At 40.0% G+C, this 25,411-nt stretch overlaps 1 protein-coding gene across 3 annotated transcripts in view; it reads left to right on the forward strand.

The window, feature by feature from the left end:
* Window positions 1–25,411, forward strand: part of LOC119908443 (trichohyalin-like) — a 101,097-nt gene that overhangs the window by 9,138 nt on the left and 66,548 nt on the right. For all 3 annotated transcript variants that reach the window (XM_038726153.1, XM_038726139.1, XM_038726147.1), the window contains exons 3-6: window positions 9,623–9,693; window positions 15,284–15,407; window positions 17,007–17,186; window positions 18,024–18,293. In XM_038726153.1, the coding sequence (XP_038582081.1) occupies window positions 9,623–9,693; window positions 15,284–15,407; window positions 17,007–17,186; window positions 18,024–18,293 (645 nt within the window). The remainder of the gene's footprint in view (window positions 1–9,622; window positions 9,694–15,283; window positions 15,408–17,006; window positions 17,187–18,023; window positions 18,294–25,411) is intronic.

Here is a 25,411-nt window from a genome sequence, read left to right on the forward strand (position 1 = left end):
TTACTATAGGACACATTTACAAAAAAAAGTCTAACAGACATGTAGAAAAAATGCTATGCAGATTATGACATGCTCAACCATTTTGCATGTTGCGACAAATAATAATGTAGGAAACAGCAGACAATTGCACATAATCATTTGCATAAATGTGTCAGAGCATTTGCAATTTGCAATTTCTCAAAAGACTGAGAAATTGCTATGTGCACAAGTGACTTGAAGATGTGGAGGTTGAACTAGTAGAATTTAAATTCTGATCTGAGAAATGTACCAAAGTGACTGAAAACAACTGTATTCTATAATGAAATACTGATTTACATGAAAAATCTGTCACATTTTAAAGATAAAAGTTGATCAAATTTACGTAATGCTTCCTGTTAGTGTTTTGTAGGTCAGTGTGTTATGAGTGACAATAGATGCTTTCTGATTGAGAATTGTTACCAGGGTTTTGGTTGAAGTTTATTTTGAGGATGGTATGAAGTGTTTTGTTGGTACATCTTTGTATGCATTTGCAATTTTGTGTTTGTGTTAATGCTGCATTATGTGCAGTCTTTGTGTGTTTGTGTTTGTGTTTGTGTGTGTGTGTGTGTGTCTGTTGGGTAGATTTAATTCCCAGAGTTTAGCCCCCTGGCCTGCAGAGCAGTAGGGGGACTTTGAATGCCTGAAGAGGATCAGTGTAGATCAGAACAGATCAGTAGGGATCATTTGGGATCGCTTGCCCTCTCTTTGATCCACTCATCCTGTCATCTCACCATTCCCACACAATTTTCTAATTATTACCACACCAGGCACAGTCAAAACACTCACTTATTACTACACACATTTTTGAGACTCTGTGTCTGCATTGGAGATGTGTGGTACTCTGTTGTGCTGCTGCTTAAATTGGAAGTATTCCATTTGCTATGCTTGTTAGTGTTCCTTGTTTATTAAAGAGTGGGTTAACAAAGAAGACCTAATTTCTTTTGTCTTATTTGTATCTGAAAGGAAACAAACAGGTTCTAACAAGCGTTGCCTACAAATTTGCTACCTGAATGCCGGGAACATCTCCAGCTGTGATGAGAGTCTCCAGTTTTTTTTTTGTGTGATTCAAAAAGTGACTATTTATGACATTCCCCATAAACGACAGAACAGGGGCTATTAAGATCTTAAGGCCCAGGAACCAAAAGAGAAAATTGGTCTCATGACTTAATCCATGCTAATGAGAACATCATTTTCTCCTGTCAAGTGGAGCTCCCTGCATAGTAGCACTCTTAAGGCCCATTTGGCTTCCCTGACTGTACTTCAACAAAACAGGACAAAAAAGACGAAGTCTAACGTTATGGCGTTATGAATTCTTACGGTTGGTCAGGTTCTCATCCACACATACAGGCACATTAAGATTAGCTTTAATCTGTTTCCATGTCACAGCAGTGAGACAGATATATGTATACCCATTTTCCCCGCAATTCAGCTGGGTTAATTCTAATAGCATTATTGAGGTATTTTATTTGCTGCCACTGATTAAGAAGGGAATTAGTCTGGCTACACTGTATATTATTCATGCTTTGGACATAATGCAAAAAAATGCAGTTGCTCCAAACCTGGCTGACCCTGCAGTGACTGCTCTGCTCAAGTCAATGAGAGAAGATGGAAACTCAATTCACGTCTGCATTAAAAACAGTCTCTGAACTTTGACCTTCATCACCCCCCCCCCCCCCCCCCACCACACACACACACACACACAAACACACACACATACATTTGCTTGTGTAGCAGCTGCTTGGGGGAGTGATGACAGTGAGAGAGAGAGCAGGGGAGGTCAGGGGGTTGCGATGGTTGACTATGCTAATGCTGTTGTTAATGACTTTGCTGTGAGTGATAATTGATCGTCTTCATTACCATATTAACTTCACTGCCCCCACCCTTCCCCCGACCCCCTCCAACCCCCAGTCTCTCTCTATGCAGTAATGGATGCCCCTGTTTGATCCTTCAAATAATGAACTAATTAGCTTAATTAAAATCAATAGAGGTGCCAATACCAGCTTAGACATTTCAGGGATGCCGTCTCTATCTGCAAGGGAAAGGAATTTTCAAAAAGAGAGGGTGAGAGAGGATGGATGGCGGGAGGTAAGAGGAGCGATGTATAAACAACAGGACGGGCGGGAGAAGCTGAGGAGCAAGAGGAAGAAAAGCAAGAAAGAGACACGGTCAGATGGGGACAGACAAGCAGTTGAAAAGACAGGATGAGATGAACAAAAATGGGGTGAGATAGGTATGTACAAACAGACAAAGAGGAAGTAATTGGGATGATGGGAGTTGCAAGTTTAATGATGGTACAGTCTAAGAGGTAAAATGTAAAAATGAGTGGACAAGGGCGAAGACAAGAAAGGAGAGAGGAGAGAGATAGGAGAGAGATAGAAAATATCAGAGGAAAGGCGGGAGCCAAAGAGAGGGGAGACTAAACGAGAGAGAGAGAGGGCGAAAGAGGTTCCTAATGCTGATTTATGAGTGCTTGACGGTCGTTAGCTGGAATAAATGGTTTGTAGGAGTGGCTGCAGCATTACTCCCTGTACAGGATACTAAGTGCATTGTAAGGTCAGCCATAAGGCCAAACTTACATATGTAGTGCTCTGCCCTTGTAAACCTTTGTTAATATATCAGCCACAGGATGGAACTGTAACTAGTCCATCTGATACACCAGGATGACTGTGGCTCCCGAACCTGTGGCAATTGTTTTATGTAAGTTTAATTTTAAGAACAGCGCAAACGTTTAGTAAACAGAACACAAAAATTAAAAGCACTTACTGTGTTTCGTATGAATGTAATTTGCTGCGACGGGGTGCTGAAACGTTTAGTCAATTAAGTGATTAGGTAATTGTCAGAAAGTTAATCTATAACAATTTCATCAACCGATTTACAATTTAAGTCACATATTGACTTACAGTTTTTCTCAATTGCTTAAACACTATAACCAGGCTATCGAACTCCATCTTTCAAAAAGAACACCTAAATTTCTTTGAACTCTACACACAAATCCCTTAATTTCTCATGGCCTACACCATGTGGTCATTGAGAAAACACTAACATTCAATATTGTTCACTCAATCAGCACAGGTTGAGCTCAATTAGCACACAACTACCCAGGTGGAAACAAACAGTCAAAATTGACAACACTCCAATCAGAACTTTCAACAGATAGAAAAAGGGCCGGGGTCATTTCATTCAGTTTTGCAACAATGGATCCAGAGAAATTTGAAGGAAGAGGTGTAGGACACCAGAGAGGAGGAAGAGGAAGATGAGGAGGAGGAGGAAGAGCAGTATTAAGAGGAGTAAGGGGTGAAGGAAGAAAAACAGTAGGAGTTACAGGAGGAGATGGGATAGGAGGAAGCTGAGGAGGCGGAGCAGTAATAGGGCGGAGGAGGAGTAGGGAGGAGGAGCAGGTGGAGAAGATAGAGGGAGGAGGAGTAGGGAAGAGGAAAAGGGAAACGGAGTAGGAGTAGGGATAGAAGGAGAAGGTGGAGAACAAGAATCTATGGCCTGTCCCAGACCAAAGACGGGATGCTGGGGGAGAATAATTTGTTGTTTGGTGTGTTGTACTGTACAGCACACTGAGGAATAAAACGTGTGCAAATGTGAAAAGCTTTCTGAGGGGGAGAACCACAAGCAACATTGCTAAGGACCAGTTTTTGTAGTATGGTTTTGAATTTATCTCAGTGTGTCAGACTGTGTTGCAGTGTGTGTTTTTGAGGGCTTGTGTGTTATGTCTGAGGGCAAAGTTTGGTTTTTCAGCAAGATTGAATGCTTTTGAGTGGAGAGCTTAATTTTGACCTGAAAATAGGATGTTTGGGGAATTGGGTGAGAAGTTGTGGATTTGTGTTTAGAGTTTAGAGAAAAAGAGGCATAATTTCAAGAAATGTGTTTAAGCAATCGAGAAAAACTGTAAAATGCGCTGGTTCCGAGTTCTCAAATATGAGGATCTGCTGCTTTTATTTAGGACTGGATGATTTCAGCAAAAATGTTATCACAATAAAAAATTTCATATCATTTGATATCGATAATTATCACTATATTTCTTTAAGTTTAAAGGCTGATATTTAGGAAAGCTGAAGAGACCAGATGGTCAATTGTGGTGTTATTATTATTAATAACACCACATTATTTATGGTCAGAACGTACCAAACACTTGCCAAACAGTGGATCACTTTACATATCTCAGGTAGAACATTCAAAACTATTCTTGATTAACCATATTGATTGAAATCTTGAGTAAAATTGAATAAAAATGTTTTTCAGTCTGTTTTTCTCAACAAAATAAATATCTTAATAGGAAATTAAGTGCCAATTTGTTCGTGATTCAAATGAATTAAATCAAACTTTTATAGAACATTTGTTATATTGTATTGACGACATTTATATTGCGATAATTATCATCATTGTTTTATTGCCCAGCCCTACTTTCATTGTAAAAAGAATATCGGATGTGGACTGTTGGTCGGCCAAAACAACAAATTGATGTCACTTTAAGCACTGTGAAACAGATTGGTATTTTCACTGTTTTGTGATATTTTATGAACTAATTAAAAGTAGACAAATAAATAAGTACACAGTAGATTAAATGCATAAATAGAAACTGATTAATCATCATCATCATAAATCAAATAAAAATATGGTGCAGTGCATGCTAATGCCCCAGCATTTTGTGCAATATCTTGTGGACTGAAACTGCAAGCTGTTGAGCAACATAAAAGCACTGTAGCACACCACTCGCAGAGTGCTTCTTCCAATGTACGCAGGGCAGGTTCATAAAAGATGTTTATTGTGCAAATGTTTTACATAATCTATAAACCAGGCAGACATTTCCTGTTGTTGGTTTGGTGTCGAATCTATAGGTTATAAGTAAGGTTTATATACATTCTCCCAATGGTTCTGCAATATATTGGCGCGGTAAGGAAATTTTATATCTTAAAGCAGCTGTCAGTAGCATTTGAAACATGATAACTTTGTGACCACTTGAGTCCCTTTACAATCAAGTCTTGCATCGTTGTTGCTCCTGCTCTGCAGATTGCACAGATAAGATGTTTTAAGAAACTGTCAGTATGTAGAATGTAAAATGGAATAAACTTGTGTGGGTGTAAACTGTATATTTATATATAGGCTCATCAAGTGCATTTTGACGCCATACAGTGTCTTTGCATGGCACTAGGGCTGAACAATTAATCGTTTATTATAGAGCACATCTGACCTGTTTTAAAGAGTCATGCAGTTACAAATTTATTCCGTTGTCATCCTTGTGTGACAGATCTGCTCACCAGTCACAAGCGTCATGCGCTTCCTGTGATGGTCCTACTCACCAATCAGAGCGGGCACAGGACGAGTACATTTTACAACAACAAACGAAACTAGACGAAAACGTGGGATAATGGCGGCAGCCAAACCGACACATGCAGCGGCTGTGCCGCGGTGTTGTCCGGCATCAAATCACGCTGAAGTGTTTCAGTAGCGGAGCGTTTAGCCTTCAAATTGTTAATGTGTTGTTAATTTCTTATTTTATGTGCTTCAATTACAGATAACAGCTCTCTGTGAGCCTTTTCTGTTCCACTCTCCACTCTCAAGTTAACGTTACATATCCACATGGAGCATTTCAGAATAAGACCTGTTTTACCTGTATGACTTTGCTAACTTTTGTTCAGATTTAGCTTATTTGTTCAGTTGTCCTTGATTTTTGTGCTTATAATATGGTTAAGTAGCTACATAGTTAAATTGTTTCTTTTTTTGTCTGTTTTAACTGTCATCATTGTTCATCATTGTTCATCATTCAATCATTGTTGATGTATGATCGGGAGTCTGCAAAGTGTGTTTTATTTTGAATCGACCAGATTGTCTATGTCGTTCTGTGTCTGACTTCCTGCCTGGCTCATCTGCTCTTTGCTGCTTGACGCAGCTTCCGTCAAAAATAGACAGGCAGTGAGTATAAACTTAAGTAAAACTTCAATTAAAAAAAATCGCAAATCAAATCGTAATTGCAATATCTTGCAGAAACATTGCAATTCGATTTTTCCCCCAAATCGTTCAGCCCTACGTGGCACAGAAATATGTCCTGAATGTGTAAGGCAGCAGATGTGTGCTTTTTTCCTGTAGGCTATCATCATAGTTGCATCACTTTACACATGCATTAAGCTCACGCTGGACAAAATGAAAGTCCACATTATTAGTACACACTCACTCTAAACATATAAGCGTTGACATAGCAGAACAAAATGCTGGCGTGTTCCTTCCAGTCACCATCACCATGAGTCGTGTTCTCCTATTTTTTTCATTCCTCGCTTTTCTGTTGTGATCTGGTGACTCACGCACACACGTTCCAGCTTTTGTTTTTTCTCCTCTGTTGCTTTCAGTTGACCTAGCTCCAGACAAAAGGAATGGAACGGGGGGGGTGGAAAAATTGAATGATTGCGCAAATGGAGGGCTATTTTCAGATAGAAAAGAAGAAAAGCGAAAGTGAGGTGGGGAAGGGGGAAGGAAAAAGAGCAGGGAAGACGAGGCGTGGGTGAGGGGCAAGTGGATGAGACAGGAGGAGACAAGAGAATGTGAACGAGGTTGGAGGCTGGAAACAAAAGAATAGAAATGGAGGAAAAGGGGGGGAAAAAGAGAAATAGGAGCAGTGAGCGTGGAGGAGAGAAAGTCAACTGATTCTGTGACTTACTTAATAAGTTTCTCCATTTCTTACAGTAGAAGTACTGCTACTATTTCTACTTTTAATATTACCTGTCCTACTACGACTGTAAGTACTTGTACTGCTATTGCTACTGCTGCAGTATATCTGCCACTACTCTTGTCTTGTCTCCAGTGTTTAACAGTGACAGGTTTTGTTTGACTATTTTTGACATCCTCGCCTCCTCTACTGGAGACTGAGATATGATCACTTTGAAAGTAACAGTACTGCTTGTTATAGACCGATCCCCTTCTATAAGAATGTGTTGCATATGCCTGTTCTGTTTGTCTTAAGACAGAGTGAGAAAACTAAGTGATGTGATGCAACATCCATGTAATCTGTCTGTTTCTCTCACTCCCATACTTTTTCTCTCACTCATGCACTCTGCTGATTTTGACCATTACTTTAATAGTACATATCCTCACCACTCTTTAATGGTATAGTTGTATTGCACATAAACACACACACACACACACACACACACACACACACACACACACAGAAATATACATGAAAGCCCTCCCTCTAACAAATTAGTTTACCGTGGCCATAACCTTCACAAGGCTCATTATCATAGATTGCAGGCCTTTTCATAAAGCTGAGACCACTGGTGACGGGATGGACACACACACACACACACACACACTGTGATCCGTAATGAGACCTTATTCCGGACACCCATCCCAGCTGCTTGTAAATTACAGCCGCCACTCTGCCATACATACTTAATCAGCTAATGTTGTTTTATTCCTTATTATTAATTTGCTCCTGTTTCTGATTTATCTAAAGCGCTCTGCATCACACACAATATTTTGTCTCCTTTACAGTTCAGAGAAGCAGAGAGAGAGTAGGCTGTGTGCTTATTCATGTACTTAGGGGATTGCATCTATAATGAATGGACTGGCTGTTTAGTCATACATAACGCAGCCTACTACTCACCTTAATAATGTAAGCAGGTCGTAACTCCTGCTAACCCGAGGGTATATTAGGCATGCATACACACCCACTCACACACACATATTGACACTTCCAAACACACACACACACACAGCCTACCTATATTAGCCACTGACCCCAACGTGCCAGGTCTTCCCATCGTCACATGCAGCTGCGTTGGAATATGAATGTTTTATGATTGGGGTAGAAAATCTTGTGTGACTTTTATGTGTATGTGTAATTGTGTCTTTATTTATGTTGTTTGGGGGATGCACAACTGAGCCCACTGTATTTTAATTAATAAGATATACTACTTAAGATACTGCACTCTGAAGTCCACATACACAGTGGTCTTTAAGGAAAAGGTCTTCATTGCTAAAATCAGTGGGATGAATGCTGCTCTAACACAACAAAACACTTTTCTATCATTGTTGGTGTTCAAATACAAAGTAACTTATTTTCAACTTCTATATATCAAGTTTTTAGAAAAGATTGTGCAGTGGCGTCAAGAAGGAGGTAGAGGAACTTAAATAGTCTGTCTGTGTTTATCAGTTGTGTTGTTTCCTCTAGTTAATGTGGTTGTCCTAAAAAGCAACTTGTTCACTTGGCAGACGTAGAGGTAGCCAGTCTGCCTGCATCATGCATCAAATATTACTTTCACATATACTGGATCTTCCTCTTTTGGATGCTCCTGTATGTTCTTGTGTGTATATTTTGGTTACTATTTCACCACAACCATATCCTGTGTTCACACAGTTGAAAACAAACGCATACTCAACAAATGCATAATTGAAACACACGCACGCATACAAGCTCATACAAAGCACACACACAAACACACACACATACACTCACACATACTATGTGTTGACCTGTGAGTCATTGCTGTCAGCATTGATTTCCTTTTCCCAGAGTGACCCCTGTCACCACAGCGATAGAGTGGCCGATATTTCACCAGTACTGCCGGGTCTCTCTCTTTCTCCCAAGCCGCCCTGTCTCTCTCTCTCTCTCTGTCTCTCTGTGTCCTTGCATCTGTCCCTGTGTGTTTATTCTCTCCTTTTAATCATCCTGTGTGATGAAAAAGCTGGGCCACCGTAGCGGTTTACCTCTTCTTTGAGCTAGCTTCATATGTATTTTTCTTTATGTTCCCATTTTGTACAGATACATTATGAATTGACCTCACAATAACAATGCTGACCCTTATCTCCCACTCGTCCTCCACAGACCAATGTTCAGTCAGTAAAAGAGACAGAGAGAGACAGGCAGACAGGGTAATGGCAAGGGTTATTTGGGTCCAAGGAGTTGTACTGTATCTGAGGATCAACAGAAGACCTGCGTGTTTGTGTCTGCGTGTTCACTCTTATCTACAAATGTACTCTCTTTATCTCTTTATCTTCCTGTGCTACTATTGCGTCAAATATGTATATTTTTAAATCCCTAAAGGTGAAAGCCAAATTATAAGGTTATTAGAGTAATCATATTACAAATCTTCGATCCTTTCTTCTGTATTTGAAGTTGTCTACCTTTTGATTAGATTTTGGTGATTTGTGCGCAGTTGGCCCTCAATGCTGAAAGCAGAGGCATTCTTTTCTCCCATCAATTGTTTGCACAGTTGCACACTGTCTTTTAATTTGTCGTCCTTTTTCCCATAACACTGTCGTCTTGTTGCCATGGTCATCAATATGCAAATTGGCAAGCAATTAGTCAGGGGTGACACAATTCACACCTCTGTGTGTCAAACTTCATCACAGTTTACAGCACTTTCTACAAAGTGATTTGCCTTTATTGAGTGTTTAATTAATAAATAGAATTCAAAGTTGTATTAAGGTGAAAATGTAACTCTCTGTTTATTTTCCCTTAAAAGACCACATTAGTATGTAACAGTGATTAATCTACTTGGTAATAATGTACTTAAAAGTCACTCCAACATGTAAATTACACATGTCCATAACAAATTAATAATCATTGTTGCAAATGCCCTATGTGTTTCTTTCCCAGGTGTGTGAGGTTGATCTGAGGACTTTGTTGCTGGATGAGCTTTCTGGAACTGCGGCTCACATCCCACACAGGTATGTATAGCCAGGCTTGTTGTCTGTCTGACTTCTAACAATTATTGGTTACTCAGCTTCCCTCCTCATCAACAAGATAATTTTTTTTCTCAGCAAAAGTTTACTCTTGATTCAAATAACTAATTTTTTCATTTTAATAACTCCATGAATCGACCGCACACACACACACACACACACATTGGGCCCCCAGTGCAGGGAAAGGTAACAGAGTTGGCCTCAGGGACTCTGTCTGTCCTCAGGGAGGTTGTGCTCTGTAGGGAGTTGCTGCAACATCACTGTCCCTATGGCAATATGCAAATCCCCATATGATATTTCCCACCATGCAGTGCTCCAAGGCCCCTAAAGACTTGTTCTGTTTCTACTTAAGACCTTTCTGGAAAGGCAGATTTATACCTTAAGTTTCACATATTTTGACAAAACTTATGAAAGAAGCATTTTCTGAATCTAAATCGTCATCGTCATATATAACGTGCCTATTCTTAGTTTTTTCCATCGCTAGCTAGACACCTGGACTCACCAGACCAGGAAGAGGTTTGATATGAAAATGACTTGAGTTCTAATAATCTCAATTGCTTACTGAAGCTGAAGCTGAAGTTACCCAGTGACAATTTTAAATGTGTTTAGCTCTGGCTATAAAGTAAGTGCCTTTATCAGTTGAGCAGCAATGTGAAGTGAGCTAAATTTGAGAAGGATCAGGCACACCCTGTTTTTGTCAGTGAAAAATGTCCTGCAAATAAAACTGACCTAATGTAACAACCATGCACTTTAATTTTACTTCTTCACATCAACTTCCCATTAATGTCTTGCCCTGACAATACAGAATGTAATTGATTTCCAAACATAGGCATAATATTACAGTCAATATTTGTTTTTTCAGAAACTGTCATATGAAAACTAAGAACATATCCGAATATGGTTGGAAGTAACCTGTCAGTAGTTTGACAGCCTGCAGTGTAGCCAATTAAAGCACCCAGCCAAGCAGGAATCGGTGGTCTGGCACAATGTGGCACAATTGAGTTTGTGGCAGTACAGGGTTTCTTTGCCATTCCTGCGAAAGGCACTGAAGGGCGTGATGGATCCTTGGTGTACTCGCTGTCAGACACACGGGGATTTGCATCATACCTTGAGCGTTTTAAATGGCTGCACATATAATAATGATAAAAAAAATGAAATAAATGAAATGAGTAAATCAGGTCTCATGAAATGAAATGACAGGCAGGTTGAAACAGCGGGTGAGTGTGTGTGTTTTTTGCCACCAGCGTCAACATTAAACACATCAGATTGAAGCCACCCTCCAGGGTAGCATCACTCAGCCAGGTGTGTGCGTGTGTATGTGTGTAAATGTGTGGGTGTGCGTGGTGAAACCTAAGTCTTTTATCTACTTTTCCATTTCCTCTGGTTTTTTGTTTATCTACAGATTTATTTATATATTTCCGTTGAAATGGCGTACAAGAACACACACACTCACACATTGATCTATCGATGTATTGATGTGTGAGTGGGTGTCAGTTTTTTATTTTCCATCTCCCTCCAATTTTTTAATTATTTTCCCTTAGTATAATCTCCTGCAGAGTTTTTTTTACACTAGATCTAACTTGAGTGCTGTTTTTCTTTTGCCAACAGCAGTCAAAAGTTAGTTAGGTAAAAAAGAAGCTTTGACAGAATATCCTGATTCTCATTTGGGAAAGGTAGGAACTTATGTTATTTCACACTTGCAGTATCCCTAAGTGTAACTGTTCTAATTCAAAACTCCAAACTTTTCTTTTTAACAAAAGTGATGAGGTATTTAGGCTTAGGAGACTGGAGGTTCATTATTGTTATATTATTATTTTTGTTATGGCATTGCTTGTTTTTCTCTTGTCCAGCAGTTTTCCTGACAGTCTCCCAAGTCTTCCCTTACCAATTTCTTCTTTGCAAGGACAGTAGTAGATGCACATTCCTTTCTATTTTACTCCTCTCTATCCCTCCCTTCTCTCTTTCTCCCCCCCCCCCCCTTTTCCACTTCTCTCTCAGGACAGGAGGAGGAAATGTCTCTTTTTCTCCATATTGACTTTCCCAGGTCAGGCTCCTCTCCTATTAGGCCAAGCTAACTGATCAATACACGGGCCTGGTGGGCTGCTGTGTGGACATGCAGACTGGCCCAGGCCAAGTGCCTCGCTCATTAATACACACGCACACACACACACATACATATTGTTATATACACATAGATATTACATTTATCTATACAAGAGCACACTCTCGTAAATAAAATTCACAATCATACAACTGACAGTGGAAACAGTTTCTAAAATTTTTACAATCTTTAATAAAAAGTCCCAAATCTTAACACAACTGATCTAATGCCTAAATCAATCATGTATGAATCTGTAAATTTTCATCCAGTCGGCTGCTTCCCTGTCAAAAACGAAGATGTTACAAACTCCTCCTCTCCCCTAAAATCTTCTCCTCTCTTCTCCTCCCCTGCTGTTTTCCCAGCTGGTGAGTTGTGACATCTGCAGTGCTGCGACATGGATAAGCAGCTGCCAGAGATGGGGGGAGGGAGGGACGAGGGGAAGGATGGAGAGCCATAGAAGACAATGCAGGAGAGAAGTGAAGAGGGAGGGGGGTGCCTTAGGGAGGGGTGAGGGGCGCTGACAACTAGCAACAGTTAGGTGTACAGCAGCAGGGAGACAAGATTATGTGTGTGTGTTTGCATACGCATAAATGTGCATGTGCATGTCTTATGTGGTTGAGGGTGTATCTGTGTATGTAGTACTGTATGTGTGCATGCGTGCATGCGTGTGTGTGTGTGTGTGCATGGCAGCATGCCAGGCGGTGCCATCTGGCTGCTTGACAGAGCTCTTCTCATTAACAGGGAGGTTAATTGCTGTGGCAGCACCCAGGCTGTGTCAAACATCACCCTGGGGACATGGAGGCAACAGACGGTCTACATGTTTGTGGACGCATGTGCACAAATGCGTGCGTGGTTGTGTGTTTAAGCATAAAATGTGGCAGCCGAAACCCTAAAACTCTTTTCTCAACATAAAACATCAACCTGCAGTATATTAGCCCTGGGATGTGAAGAGGTTAGTGTAGGGGACCTGTGACCTGTGTGTGTGCATGCATGCATGTGTGCGCTTCTGCATGTATGCCAGGATACATGCATGTTTATATCATTCGTATGAATTATGTTTTGTTGCTGTAATGATGTAGAAAGAATTGGGTTTACAGAGCCAATGTCTATAGCCCTGAGGGCAAACACACATACACGCTCACTTATACGTACACAGACACACGCACACAGGGCAGGGGAAGGGGTGGCAATTTGCATGTTATTACTGCATATTCATGACTAATTTTGTTAGCCTTGCCTAATAGGCCTGAGTGACAGCTTGAGATATTGAGAGCCTGCTTTAATATCACACACTCACGATGATACACACACACACACACACACACACACACACACACACACACACACACTCACCCTCTTAAGTCACATTCACTTGCCCTGCTCTCTCTGTCCACACACTAATCATAACAACACTTAAGGCTCTAAATAGGAATTCCCTGTTCATCTGTTGGTTTGACATTGTGTCATTTGTTTAGCACAACTACTGTATTGTATATAACAATATAGTAAATCATATAGCCTCATTTGTTACATGCATAACCGTGACTTAATATGCACACACACACACCGATACATGCACACACGCACCAGCTTGAATGGCATTTCATATTTATTGTCCTAAAAGAAGCAAAGAAGTATAAAATACAACCTCTACCTGTTGTATTAAAAACCAGTTTCATACATTAATGGTCCAGAAAATAGAACCTTATGTACCATTAAGTAATACAAACTATGCTTATTTTCTTCAATTTTTTAATCTTTGTTGACTAAGTTATTAGCCTGGTGTGTGTGCATTTCTGTGTCTTTAAAAAGATGATGTTCCTTATATCAGCAGTATTCTGTAGTCAAAAATATGCATTTACACACAGCACTCTAAAATCCACCACCCCACTGTGCAGGTGAAAATAGGAATGAAATTGGCTGCAGTTGCTTTTCATTCAAAACCCTCTTTCGATTTTCAACTTGTTCCCATTTTAGACCATTCGTCTCTAAAGAATCTCCCCTAAATTTGAGGTGATTTAAGTATTTTTCCACCAGACTGACAGGAAAATAAGTTTTGAAAATGCTAATAAATAGACCAAGCCTTTTCCCTCTCTCTCCGCTCATCTAAAAAGCCCTAAAATAATATGAAAAATCATGTTATAATGCAACTGTAGAAGGTTTTGTCCTTTGTAAAAGTTGGGGAATGAAATTTGTGCATATCTTTAGGGAAAGGTTGTCTTTGTCTACACATTTATATACATCTAAAGGCTTCTGTGCATTCTTAGGAGTACACATAGTTTTTGTACATTCTTTTTTAAACAGATTTTCTTAGTGAAATGTTCAGCAAAGTGATAATTCATAACAAAGGAACACTGTAGTTAGAGTGGAATGAAAAAAAGAAGTGAATTGATAGCACAGCAGCGCACACACTTTCCCATTCTCTTCTAGAGACAGAAAAAGACTATAACCTGAAGTCAGTTTTTTCACACTCTCCTCTGTGGCTTTTACGCCATTTGACTGAAAAGTTGTTTTTTTTTCCTGAAGTGAAAGATTTAACTCTCAGCGCTCTCTATCCACTCACATGTCACTTTTGTCAAATCTTGCCTTTCCTTTCCTGCTTGGTGTGAACGTGTAGACACGCTTGATCAAATGTGAGTTTAACATTTTTAATCTGCGCAAAGTTTCATCAGAATAACTCATCTCATGAGGCTGGTAAATATGAAATTGTGTGTGTGTGTGTGTGTGTGTGTGTGTGTGTGTACGTGCCTGTGTGTTTGTGAAGAGTATCTCACAGTACTGTGTGATCTGTTTTTTTCCTCTTCTTTTTTTCTCCTTCCATGTTGGGTGTGTGACAGCTGTCACTGGTGACTCAGAGAGGTGTCTGGGCAGAGTTAACGTATTTTCACCGCTGGGAAACACACACACATACACACTCACACACAGACATATATCAGCTCCAGTTGCTGTCACCTAGCACAAATTTCACCGTGCTCAGCATCTCTTTGCTGCTTTTGAATAGGATTTTTATTTTTTTTTTAATCACCTATTACATTGCATGCACACTGCATGCTGTTCACATAGTGGTTAGTTTTTAAAGTTTATTATTCTAAGTTAGAAAGCATTACATAAATTAATTAAACATCTTAATTAACCATCAAGGTTCATTCAAAGTCAATTATGTGATTCTGTGTTTCTTCTTCTAATAAAGTAAACCAATTTAAAGACTGGCTTAGAAAACACTGATAAATAGTACATTGCCATATTCATGTTACTATGTTCAGATCATATGATGATAATTAGGCTTTCACCTCTGTAAATCTCAATCACAAACCGTTTTAACATATTCAATACACTGGAAATTGTACTTGTGAATATATCAGTACTTGATCGTGTAACATTTTTGGGATTTACTTTCACCTGTTTTTTTCCCTGTAATTCTTCTTTGTCATCTATCATCCTCTCCCTCTCTTTGTCACTGTCTTTCTGCTGTAGTGCCACTTCCTTGGTCCAGATAGCATCAGAGTTAGAAGATCTGAAAATCCAGTTGCAAACCAAGGACATGGTCATCTCTGATCTGGAGAGGGAGCTTGGAGAGAATTTCCAGCAAAAGCAAAAGGTAATCAAATTGTCCTGATTTAAGCTAAGTAACGAAGCATACACTACAGGATCACACCATGAAAATGTCATCAACATATATCTGTCCAGCCTTTAAAGCTTTTTGTGAACACATCTGCCTATTGGTTAAATACCTACATTGTTTGAAATGTTCTAATTTTTATTGAATACAGTATATAGTGTACGCCTACAGGTATTTGGCGTGACTTCCATTATTTCAAGGTCTTCTCACAGGTTTTAAGGTGCTTCCTAAAATAATTAAGCCTGCAATGTAAACAAAGAAATTGAATCTTATCATTTTAGCAGAATATTTTTTACAGTTCTAAGACTGACACAATTAAATGACTTGTTAAGGAGATTTTTTTGCAGAGTGCTTGTTATTGTTTAGAAGCCTGTCTGAGAGGTAGAGAAGTCTTTCTTTCGTTCTTTCTTGTTTTTTTTGTTTTTTTTTACGATATTGGTTTGGCAGCTATGCTAGAAGCGCTCCATGTGCAGCCAGGTTTAACAGGAAGCCGAGGCGTGTGTGATGAATTACCAGCATATCTCAGAGCCCTGGGTAACAAACATGGCGTTGCCGGCCAGGATTAAAAGGGAGAGTTTTTTACGGCCTTCCCACACCTCCTTACAGGGTGTCACTAAATTATACCCACTGCTGTTTTACTGTCTTCTGTGGCTTACGGTTAAGACACACATAAACACAACACAGGCTTGCAGAAATGCACACATACACACACACTTGTGCTTGTGGTAAACCCGAGCTTGTTGGTTGTTTATGTGTGTGTTGGCTGGTTACTGTTTGTTTATGCTGCTTGTGAGTTGACTCATTTGCACTGCTGCTAATTAGTGGTTTGTGTGATTACAGAGCCTTAGAGAAACAAGTAGAGTAACTGGAGCTTGTTCTGTTAATCATATTCTCAACAAGTGTGGATCCATTTTTTTCATTCTGCTTATGTTTCTGTTTAACTGGTACGCCTGTAATGCAGATGCACGGATAGATCTGCTGGCATGGACTCACACACACACACACACACACACACACACACACACACACATCCTGGAAAAGATGATTGCCACGGAATTTCATCTTTGTTTGTTAGCAATAAGTGAGTTCTGTATGAACTGAATAAGTTATCAGAATCTGACACCTATGAGGCCCAATTAAAACTGTACACGCTTAACAATGAAAATGATGCATATTACACATTTAATTCTTTAGAATTTGTAAGCGTAGAATGTTTTCCTCTGTGATAATATCTGAATGACTAATTGTTGCACTGTTTCTTTTGCATAATCCATATCACATCATTCTTTTATAGTGGTTCAGGTTCATGTTTTCGTCAAGAGTTGCAGTTTTACTTGAAGAGGAATAAATATAAACATTTTAATAAATTATACTTATGGTAGATGGCAATCTTCCTTAATTACAAAGAGCTCTATTTAAAAAAAAACACAGATAAAAATAGATTAATATTACTGCATGACATTTGTGAAGAAGTAATTAACATTTTTGAAACACAGCGTGAAGATAATTAGTCACATACTAAAAACAACTTTCTCCCTTTGAGAGACTCTTTAATGATTTAACTCCTTCGTGGGCCAGACTGCACTGCAGGCGCTGGGAAGCAGTGAGAGGCTGGCGCACCTGCAGAGTGAGCTCTCCTGTCTGCAGCGGATCCAGAAAGACAACATTAAGGAGATTGCTGAGAAAGACATCTGCATCACAAAACTGCGAGCTAACGTTCAGCTGCTGCAACAAGAGGGTGCCGGCGCACATGCTCAGGTGGGCAGAGACTCATGTGCATGAGTTGCAGCGGCGGAAAGAGATTTCAGATCTTTTGCTCATGTAAATGTACCAATACAACTATGTAAAAATACTGTGTAAAATGCATATTGTCATCAATATATACTTTGAGTATCCAAAATAAAAGTATTTAATCTGCAGTAAAATGTCCCACATGACCTATTCATTATTATGTATGACTTTATTAGATAAAACTGATTCATCACTGTGTAAGCAGCATTTTATTGTTGATGTTTTATTGTTGGTGGGTCTAGTTATATACAGTTAGGTAGTTTAGACAAGTAGTTTCCAGTAGACCCCTTCAAAGGGTGACAAGATAAATCAGAGCGATTGAGAGATGAAGAGAAATAAAGAGAAGAAGAGAAGTTAATGAAATGAAAAAAAATAATTAGTGACTACACCTGTCAAATGAATGCAGTGGAGTAAAAAGTTCAACATTTCCATCTGGAAAGTGGAGTAGAAGTGTAAAGTAGCATAAAATGAAAATATACAAGTAAAGTACAGTTATTAAGTAAATTTACTTTCCACCACTGATGAGTTGGGATTCCTATTTGCACACGTGTACTTACACATGCACATGAAAAACAGCTGATAATGTAAACGTAAATGCACTTGCTGTCAATCAGTCACTTCAAATGTCTTTTTTTTTTTTTTTTACCTCCTTTCTCCGTCGCTGTCTTACAGGATGCTGCCTTGCAATGGGCCTCTTGGTGTTTCAGATTAGTTTTTAGATTAAGTGGCTGCTACCTCCTTTGTCTTACAGAGTGCAGAGATGTGACTGTCTGCACATTTCTCCTTTTTTCTGCCTGACTTTAGCTCTCCAAGCTGAGCGTGAGGGCGATGGAGCTTCAGGAGGAGCTGAAGAGAAAAGAGGAGGAATGGAGGCAAAGAGAAGAGGAACGGAGGCTGAAATATGAAAAGGATTGTCTAAAAGCAGAGGAGAGGAGAGGGCAGGAGAGACAAAAGAGAGAGGAGGAGTGGGTGAAGAAAGTGGAGGATGCGAAGAGGGAGATTAAGAAGGAGAGAAAGGCCCATGCTCAAGCCATTAAAAAGTGGGCTGAGAAGGCAGCTATTTTGAATTTTGAGGTGAGTATATTAATGTACTAAGTAGATCTATTGTATCTAACCAGGCTACTCAACAATAATGTGTAAACTTGGCTGCAAATAAGAAAATTGATTCTCTTCATTGTGTTCCCTCATTTTAATTCTCGTGTATGAAACAATGCCTTTTTTTGAAAAATAGTTGGGATAAGTACCTGCACAGCAACAATTTGTATAACCAAGGGAAGCTGTCAAAATATCACACTCAATAGTTGACTCATCAACATTCAATTAATAATTTAATTTACATTTTTAAAATAGTCTCTCCTCTTTCGAACTTGAATATTTACGTTCCGTTTTGTCTTTAGGGCCTTAAATTAGTGTGTCAACTTGTAGTGCGATGAAGCTTTCTTAATTGATGTAACTATGTTTACTTACAGACATGATATTTACACGCATGCATGTATGCGCACTTATACAGACTTGTAGAAAAAACAACAACAAAACACTTCACCTTAATTCAGACCTAAGACACCCCCGCCCCCCACCCTCCCCTTACATCCTGCCATCTCGCCACAACCGCTCCAAATTAATCTGCAAAATATTGATTTGAGAAGCAAGAGGGTGGTGGGGGGGTTGGGGTGCGCAATTGCGACCGCATATTAATACGAACGGGCCGCTCTTCGTCTCTCCTCTATACTTTAAGATCCTCATATCTTCATAATTGATTAATGTTCCTTTGTGAAGTGGGGATGAATAATACATCAGTGGGCCTGCTGCACCCTCAGGCTGATGAGAAAATGTTTAATTTCAGTAAATGTAGCGCTCCCGCTCTCTTTCTCTCTCTTTCATTTTCCCTCTCTGGTTATTTGTGAGTGTTGGAGTATGTTTGTGAGTTTTCACTTGTGAGCTGAAGACTAGAGGAGTGTTGTTGATTTGCTTTTTTCGTGTTTACTGTCGGCTTGAAGCTCATGTTAAGCATCACAAACAAAAGGCAGCATCTGCATTTGCAAACATGAATGGATAAATTGGTGAAATGAGCTCAGTATTGTTCCATTAACTGATATAACTGCGAGCGCTGTGTCACTTTTACAAGCTGTTTACCTTCCAAAAAAAATAAATCACTTTCCTTTGGACATTTTTTTACCCACTGCGTCAGAATGCACTGCGAGCATCAGCTGCTACATTATCCATCAGCAATCAGTGAAAACATGCAAATGTGCCATAAACCCACCTGATGGGGACAAGTAGCCTCTTCACCAGCCTGGAAAGGTGCCAGGAGGGTGACATATGTCACTTGCTGTGACTGGCACAGCCTGGCTCGACTCAGCTCATCTGGTTAACAATACTAATTATGCTAAACAGTAGCCTAATGATGATGATTAGGGATTTAAGAGCTACAGCCCAACAAGCTTGGTGTATGGTTTCGTGTGTGTGGAGGTAGTAGGGGGGTGGGGGTGTCTGGCACCTGATGTGAGCATCTGTGAAGTGAACATACACACACACACACACATACACCCACAGGTCTCACTTCATGCCTGCTTAGCTTTGCTTCATTTTCATTTGAACTTGTGCCAGGGATGAAGGGGATCTATACACATGCACAGCTTCATACATACACACAGAGCACTAATTGAATAAATAATACTTATCTGTTAACAAGCATCCTAATTCGTTATGCTAATCAGCCTAGATAACCCAATTAACCTCATAGAGAGCTCCTCTTTGTGTTTATATGTGGGTGTGGATTTAAATGCCTGAGAGCACATTGGAGACACTTAAGAAAACACATTTGCCTAATTAGTTTTCAATAACATAGACAAGCATTTATGTTTTTTCATGTCCTTATTGTTCTGCTTTTGAATGCAAGGTAATATGCTTTTCCACACCAAGGAAAGAAGTGTTATTGAATTCATGTGTTTTTCTACATACATATGTGATGATATATGCATTTATATGTATTTCTGTCTGCCCTCTGCCTGTCCGTCTCTCAGTTGGATCCACATGGACATGTATATTTTTAGAACTATTATGGTAGTTTAAACAGAGTGTGTATTTGTTCAGAGAATGTCTGCCTGTTCCATTAGTTTATGTCCTTGGAAATACAATTTGGCCTCAAGTTCTCTCCGTTTATTTAAAACCTTCAGTCAGCGTCCCCATCTTAATAGTGAGCAGTGTTTCCTCTCGTTTAGCTTCTCCACTCATTATCCGGGCCATGTGGAAGAGACAGTGTTTAGAGAGGAGAGGGAGAGAGACTCGGAGAGAGGGACAGAGGGAGATCGAGAGAGGGAGAAAATGAGTAAAAGCGAGCGCACACCAGAAAGTAAAAAGACACAGGGAGTGACTGAAAGAGACAGCGAATGTAGATTTTCTTTGAACCTGACCACAGCTTCTTGTGCTTATAATGAATGGAGAGGAGAGAGAAGGGAGGGGGGCACCCAGACAAGACTGTCTTTGTTGTGCCCATGAGAGAAAGAGAGAGAGAACACAAAAGATTTATGTCTTACAGGAAGTCTTCCCATATTTGTGGTGTTGCAAGCCGCCTATCCCGAGTAGTGTTCATGCTCTGGCTTTTAATTAATAGTCAGTTTAAGTTTCTGTGTGTATGTTTGTATGTATTGAGTATTCATGTACGTGTGTGTTTGCCTCTGTGGGATGCGCATGTTTCCCTGTGTTTGCAACATTTAGCTATGCAGTTTATCATGTGGAGTTGTGTAGATGAAAATTAGTTTTGACAGAGTAGTGCTCATGTGCTCTGGTTTGCTTTGTACAGCAGACTGTGTGAGAGCTTCAATTAAAAGACAGTGTCAGAATTAGTTGGAATTATAACCACCTGTCAGCTGCATGCTACTGTATAAGTCTGTTTGTAAATCTGTCTCCATGTCTGTCTGTCTTTTTTTTCCTTCCATGTCCTTTGATTGCCCTTGGTTTTCTTTTTTAGAACAGTTTAAGGGCAACCCTCAAAACTGACTTAAGGTGTTTTTAAAAAAAAAGAGAGAATTGTATTAAATGCTGCACCCAACATTAGCATTAGGTCATGGCACCTTTGCTAATGTGCTAATGGAATTCACTGTGGTGTGCTAAACTGCAGGGCTTAATGTTCAAAGCCTGCACTTTTGTAATGGGGTAGACCAAACACCGGATGCTACTGTGTGAAGTACAGGTCTTGAATGGGGGTGCGATGCTAATATTAGCTTATGCTCACATCAGCTGAGTCATCTCCTCTGTGTCCTTGGCTTATTAGCTGATTTAAGACTGATTAGATCAGTCTTGCACGAACATGCACTGGCACGCACACACACATACACACCAAATTTGAATATCAAAATGGAATTGCTTGACCAGTGAAAACTAGATTAAATCAAAATGTTTGCATCAAGGTGTAGCTAAAACAGATGACTGTGCATATTTTAATGCACCGTGCTGCATTTAAAGCCTTTATGACATTATCTAAAGCTCATGTTATGCAAACACATTTTGCACGTCAAAGCTACTTATGTTGAGAATACTTGACGCTCCTCTTTTTTCCTATTCCTTGATTTGACTTCATGAGATCATCACCATAGGTATTGATTTTGCACTCCATTTGATGGCATTTTAGTGAGCTAACATGTGTATGCCTCTTCCATAATAACATGCCACAGAAAAAAATTATTGATGTGGCCATGTGCCACGGACATGTTGATAGGACTTAGGTAAGAAATGAGCATGAGACAGTGTTCACCCTACAGCTTTGTTATTTCAACCCCCTACCTGTGAAAGTGTCTCTTCATCTAGCTTAGTCAAGGTTATATAAACAGACTGGCCATTGCTTTGCACCCAACAAATGCCGCAAATAGGGTTTCTTCTCTCCAGTTTCCAGGAACTGTCAAGAAATTGCGCTGTTGCTACCAGGTCAAGTCTCCTGACAACCTCACAATGTAGTGGGTGATATAAGTTTGGCCTAGAAACCTCCCACATCCATATTCTTCCTTTGAAAAATTATTTCTATTGTGTCATTGTTGTGGTTGATGTGAGAACCCATTGCACTCCTGTTTCTTCCTATTTGAATGTGTTGCTCAGTTCTACTGTGAGCTATTTGATCAGCTCAGAACACGATGTTACACTTTCAGATAGTTGTTCTGGTAAACAAGGGAAAGTTGTTTTGCCATCTGTTAGAGTCTGAATGTGTCAATTTCAGTACTTTTCACGTTAGATGAGAGGTATTGAAGAGTACTCTGCCAATGTAAAATGTGTACGTTGTTGTGTGCTCATGCACAGGATCGAGGGTTTTATACCTCTCTTTATGCGTGTGTCTGTGACAGTTTCTTCTCAAGATGTTAATTCCTCTCCTCCCTGTTGTTGTCATGCTTACACCAGCAGTGCCTGCACCAGGGAGACGAAGACATATTGGTGTTAATGAAAAGCCCTCCTAAACTCTCCTCCCCGCATGAATGTTTAAACATGCTTGTCATAACATTCATTCGCTCACACATGACAGCTAGCATCTGCAGCTGCCTTGCTCGCCCTCAATATTTTATCATACCATCTCCCCTAACCCCACACAAGCACAATGGCTGTGTGTTAGCAAACTGAATTATAATGACTCAAAACAGGCTGTGTTCAGACTCACTGTCAGCACTGGCCATGCATAATGGATTCAGCAACACCACAGGTCTCATAATGGTACAATTAGTCAGTCTTAAATATGAACAAACGAGTGAAAGGCCAAATGAAGGAAATGCAGTTATACACAGAGAGAAAGACAAACAGAAGACGAGAGATAAACAAAGATGAGGAGATAAAAGACAGAAAGAAGAACAATGGAGAAAAGCAAAACAGAAAAAAGGGGGAAAGTACGTAAAGAAGAAAAGGAAAAGAACAAAGAAAGAAAGAGAGATATCATCATGTCCATATACAGTATGCTATTCAGAAGTCCCATAACACTGCAGGTCAGCAGTTGTGACCTTGGTGGTTTTGACAGAAGTGGTTCACCATGGTAACGGTTGGTCTGCAACCCTCAGAACACCCCCGCACCCCTCATCACTCCCCAACCTTCCTTACTGCCTCTCTGCCAGTTTGATTGAACGCACAATTGAAATGTCATGCCTCAGCAACACACATGCACACGCACCAGATCAAACCGACTGAAACAGTGGGATGAAAGAACAGGGCGCGTTTTGTGCAAGTCAAAATGAGAGAAACCCGAGGTAAAAGTAACACACTAAGAGGCGAGAAGGGTTTTAGTTTGGCTTTATATCACTGTAGTGTTTCAGATGGCAGGAAAAAGTGGGGTTAACATTGTGTGGTGGACTAGGGGACCTAGGCACACAGCATCAAAGCAGAGAGGCTTGTCATAGCCGCTGAATACAGAATCAAATGAATATTAATGCGGAACCAATTACCTCAGGGAAATGTTGTCTGTAGGTTAGCTTTGCTAACGCATGTGTCTCACCTTTAGCAAAGTGGAAGCAGTGGGGGGGAGGCCTGGAGGGTGGACAGCAGTGATGTATTCGTTTTCCTCCTAACAAGCTTGTCTACGCCTGCTAAAATAGAATTGTCCACAACACAGCTCCTTCCCTCCTCTCTCCTTGTTTCACCTAAATACAAACTGCAATTTTTTTATGAGTTATGGAGAGAATATATCATACAATTCTTCAACAATGCCTATGGCTAAGTGGGAGTTATTGGCACCATGCCTGACAACATTGCTTATTTGCAAAGATTTGATAAGCACCTACAGTTATTGCTACAATATTGGCTAAAGTTTTTTTTCTATATTAAGCTTGGTTAAATAATTGGACTTTTGAACTTAAGACAATGAACAAATGGGCTTTTAAAGTTCCATTTCATTAACAATTTTTAAAAATGCCCCCGTTATACCCTGCAAGCAGCAGTTCTGAGGCTCTGTAGTGGTGACATGTATACTATCTTGTTGTATGAGCAGCTTAGCACAGTGCAGCACTAATCTGTGCAGGTCTCTAGCTGCTGCTGATCTGCATAAGTGACTGTGGCACACTTAAAGCTGCTCGCTCCTTAAAGCCCCTTCTAAATCAGTGTTAAAGCCTTGATAATAGACCTCACTGACCAATTGATTGGCCTTCATATGTTTACAGCTCACTTTAATTGCCTCAAAAATTCCATTTATCAGCCATGTGTGTCCATGTATGTATGTATGTGTGTGTGAAAGCATGCCTGTCCATCGACAAAAAGACCTATTGATTTATCAGCATCGGGATTTGTCCCGTTCACCGTACATAAAACCCCTGCGTATGTGCTGTTCAAAATGGGAAATGGCCCCATCGATTCCCTTAAGTTGGAGCCCAAATGCTAAAGATTTTTGGATAAGCTTTCTCATTATTTAAGCTGAAATCAATAGGGGAGAGCATGGGTCTAATGAATGAACGGGCCACAGATCAGATGGGGTGTGCTCATCCCTGGCCTGTCCTGGTCGATCTGTGTGGGTGCATGTAAGTGTGTGTATGTGTGGGTAAGAGAGAGAGAGAGAGAAAAGCAGGTGAAGCAACAGAATAAGGAGCTGTCAGAGTTTCACCAGAAGGAGGAGATGCGTCTCTCTGAGGTACGGAAAATGTGAGAAAAAAACCCTTCACTGCATTCATGTGTGTCACTGTTGTCCTCACATTCATTTAGCTGTGGTTTCCCTCTCATTCTTAGCTTGGAATCTGACTCCACAGCCCGAAACAAAAAATGTAAAAGCAATGGAAATTCATCATCTGGCCTCATCTGGACTCATCTGACTCATGGGTCAGTGTAGTTTGATCTGATCTTCTTGCTTAGACCACATCCAAGGGGGAAATACATAATAAAGTAAAACATATACAACAGGAAAACCTTCTCCAAGTGATCATGGAAGTGAGCCAAGAGGGGAAATTTAAAAAACAAAATTACTCCTGATACTCAACACCTACAAATTATAATTTTATTAAACATGCATCTACATGGTAATATAATATGCATGTGGCTGAATGTGTCAGCCAGTCAGCCGGAGACAAATACACACAAGCACTCGCACATAGAACCTACCCCTCCCAACCGCAGCCCCTTTTGGCAGACCTTTTGGTTTTTCCACTTTCCATTCTTTCCACTCTTCTGAAATATCAAAATGATACAGAGTGCTGTATCTCTAGGAAATTGTCTTTGGCTGAGCGTGCAGACACTGCCTT

This window comes from Micropterus salmoides, unplaced genomic scaffold (genome assembly GCF_014851395.1).
Source record: "Micropterus salmoides isolate LMB-PRFRI ecotype aquatic unplaced genomic scaffold, ASM1485139v1 Ms_hic_scaffold_1, whole genome shotgun sequence".
NCBI classification, from domain to species: Eukaryota; Metazoa; Chordata; class Actinopteri; order Centrarchiformes; family Centrarchidae; genus Micropterus; species Micropterus salmoides.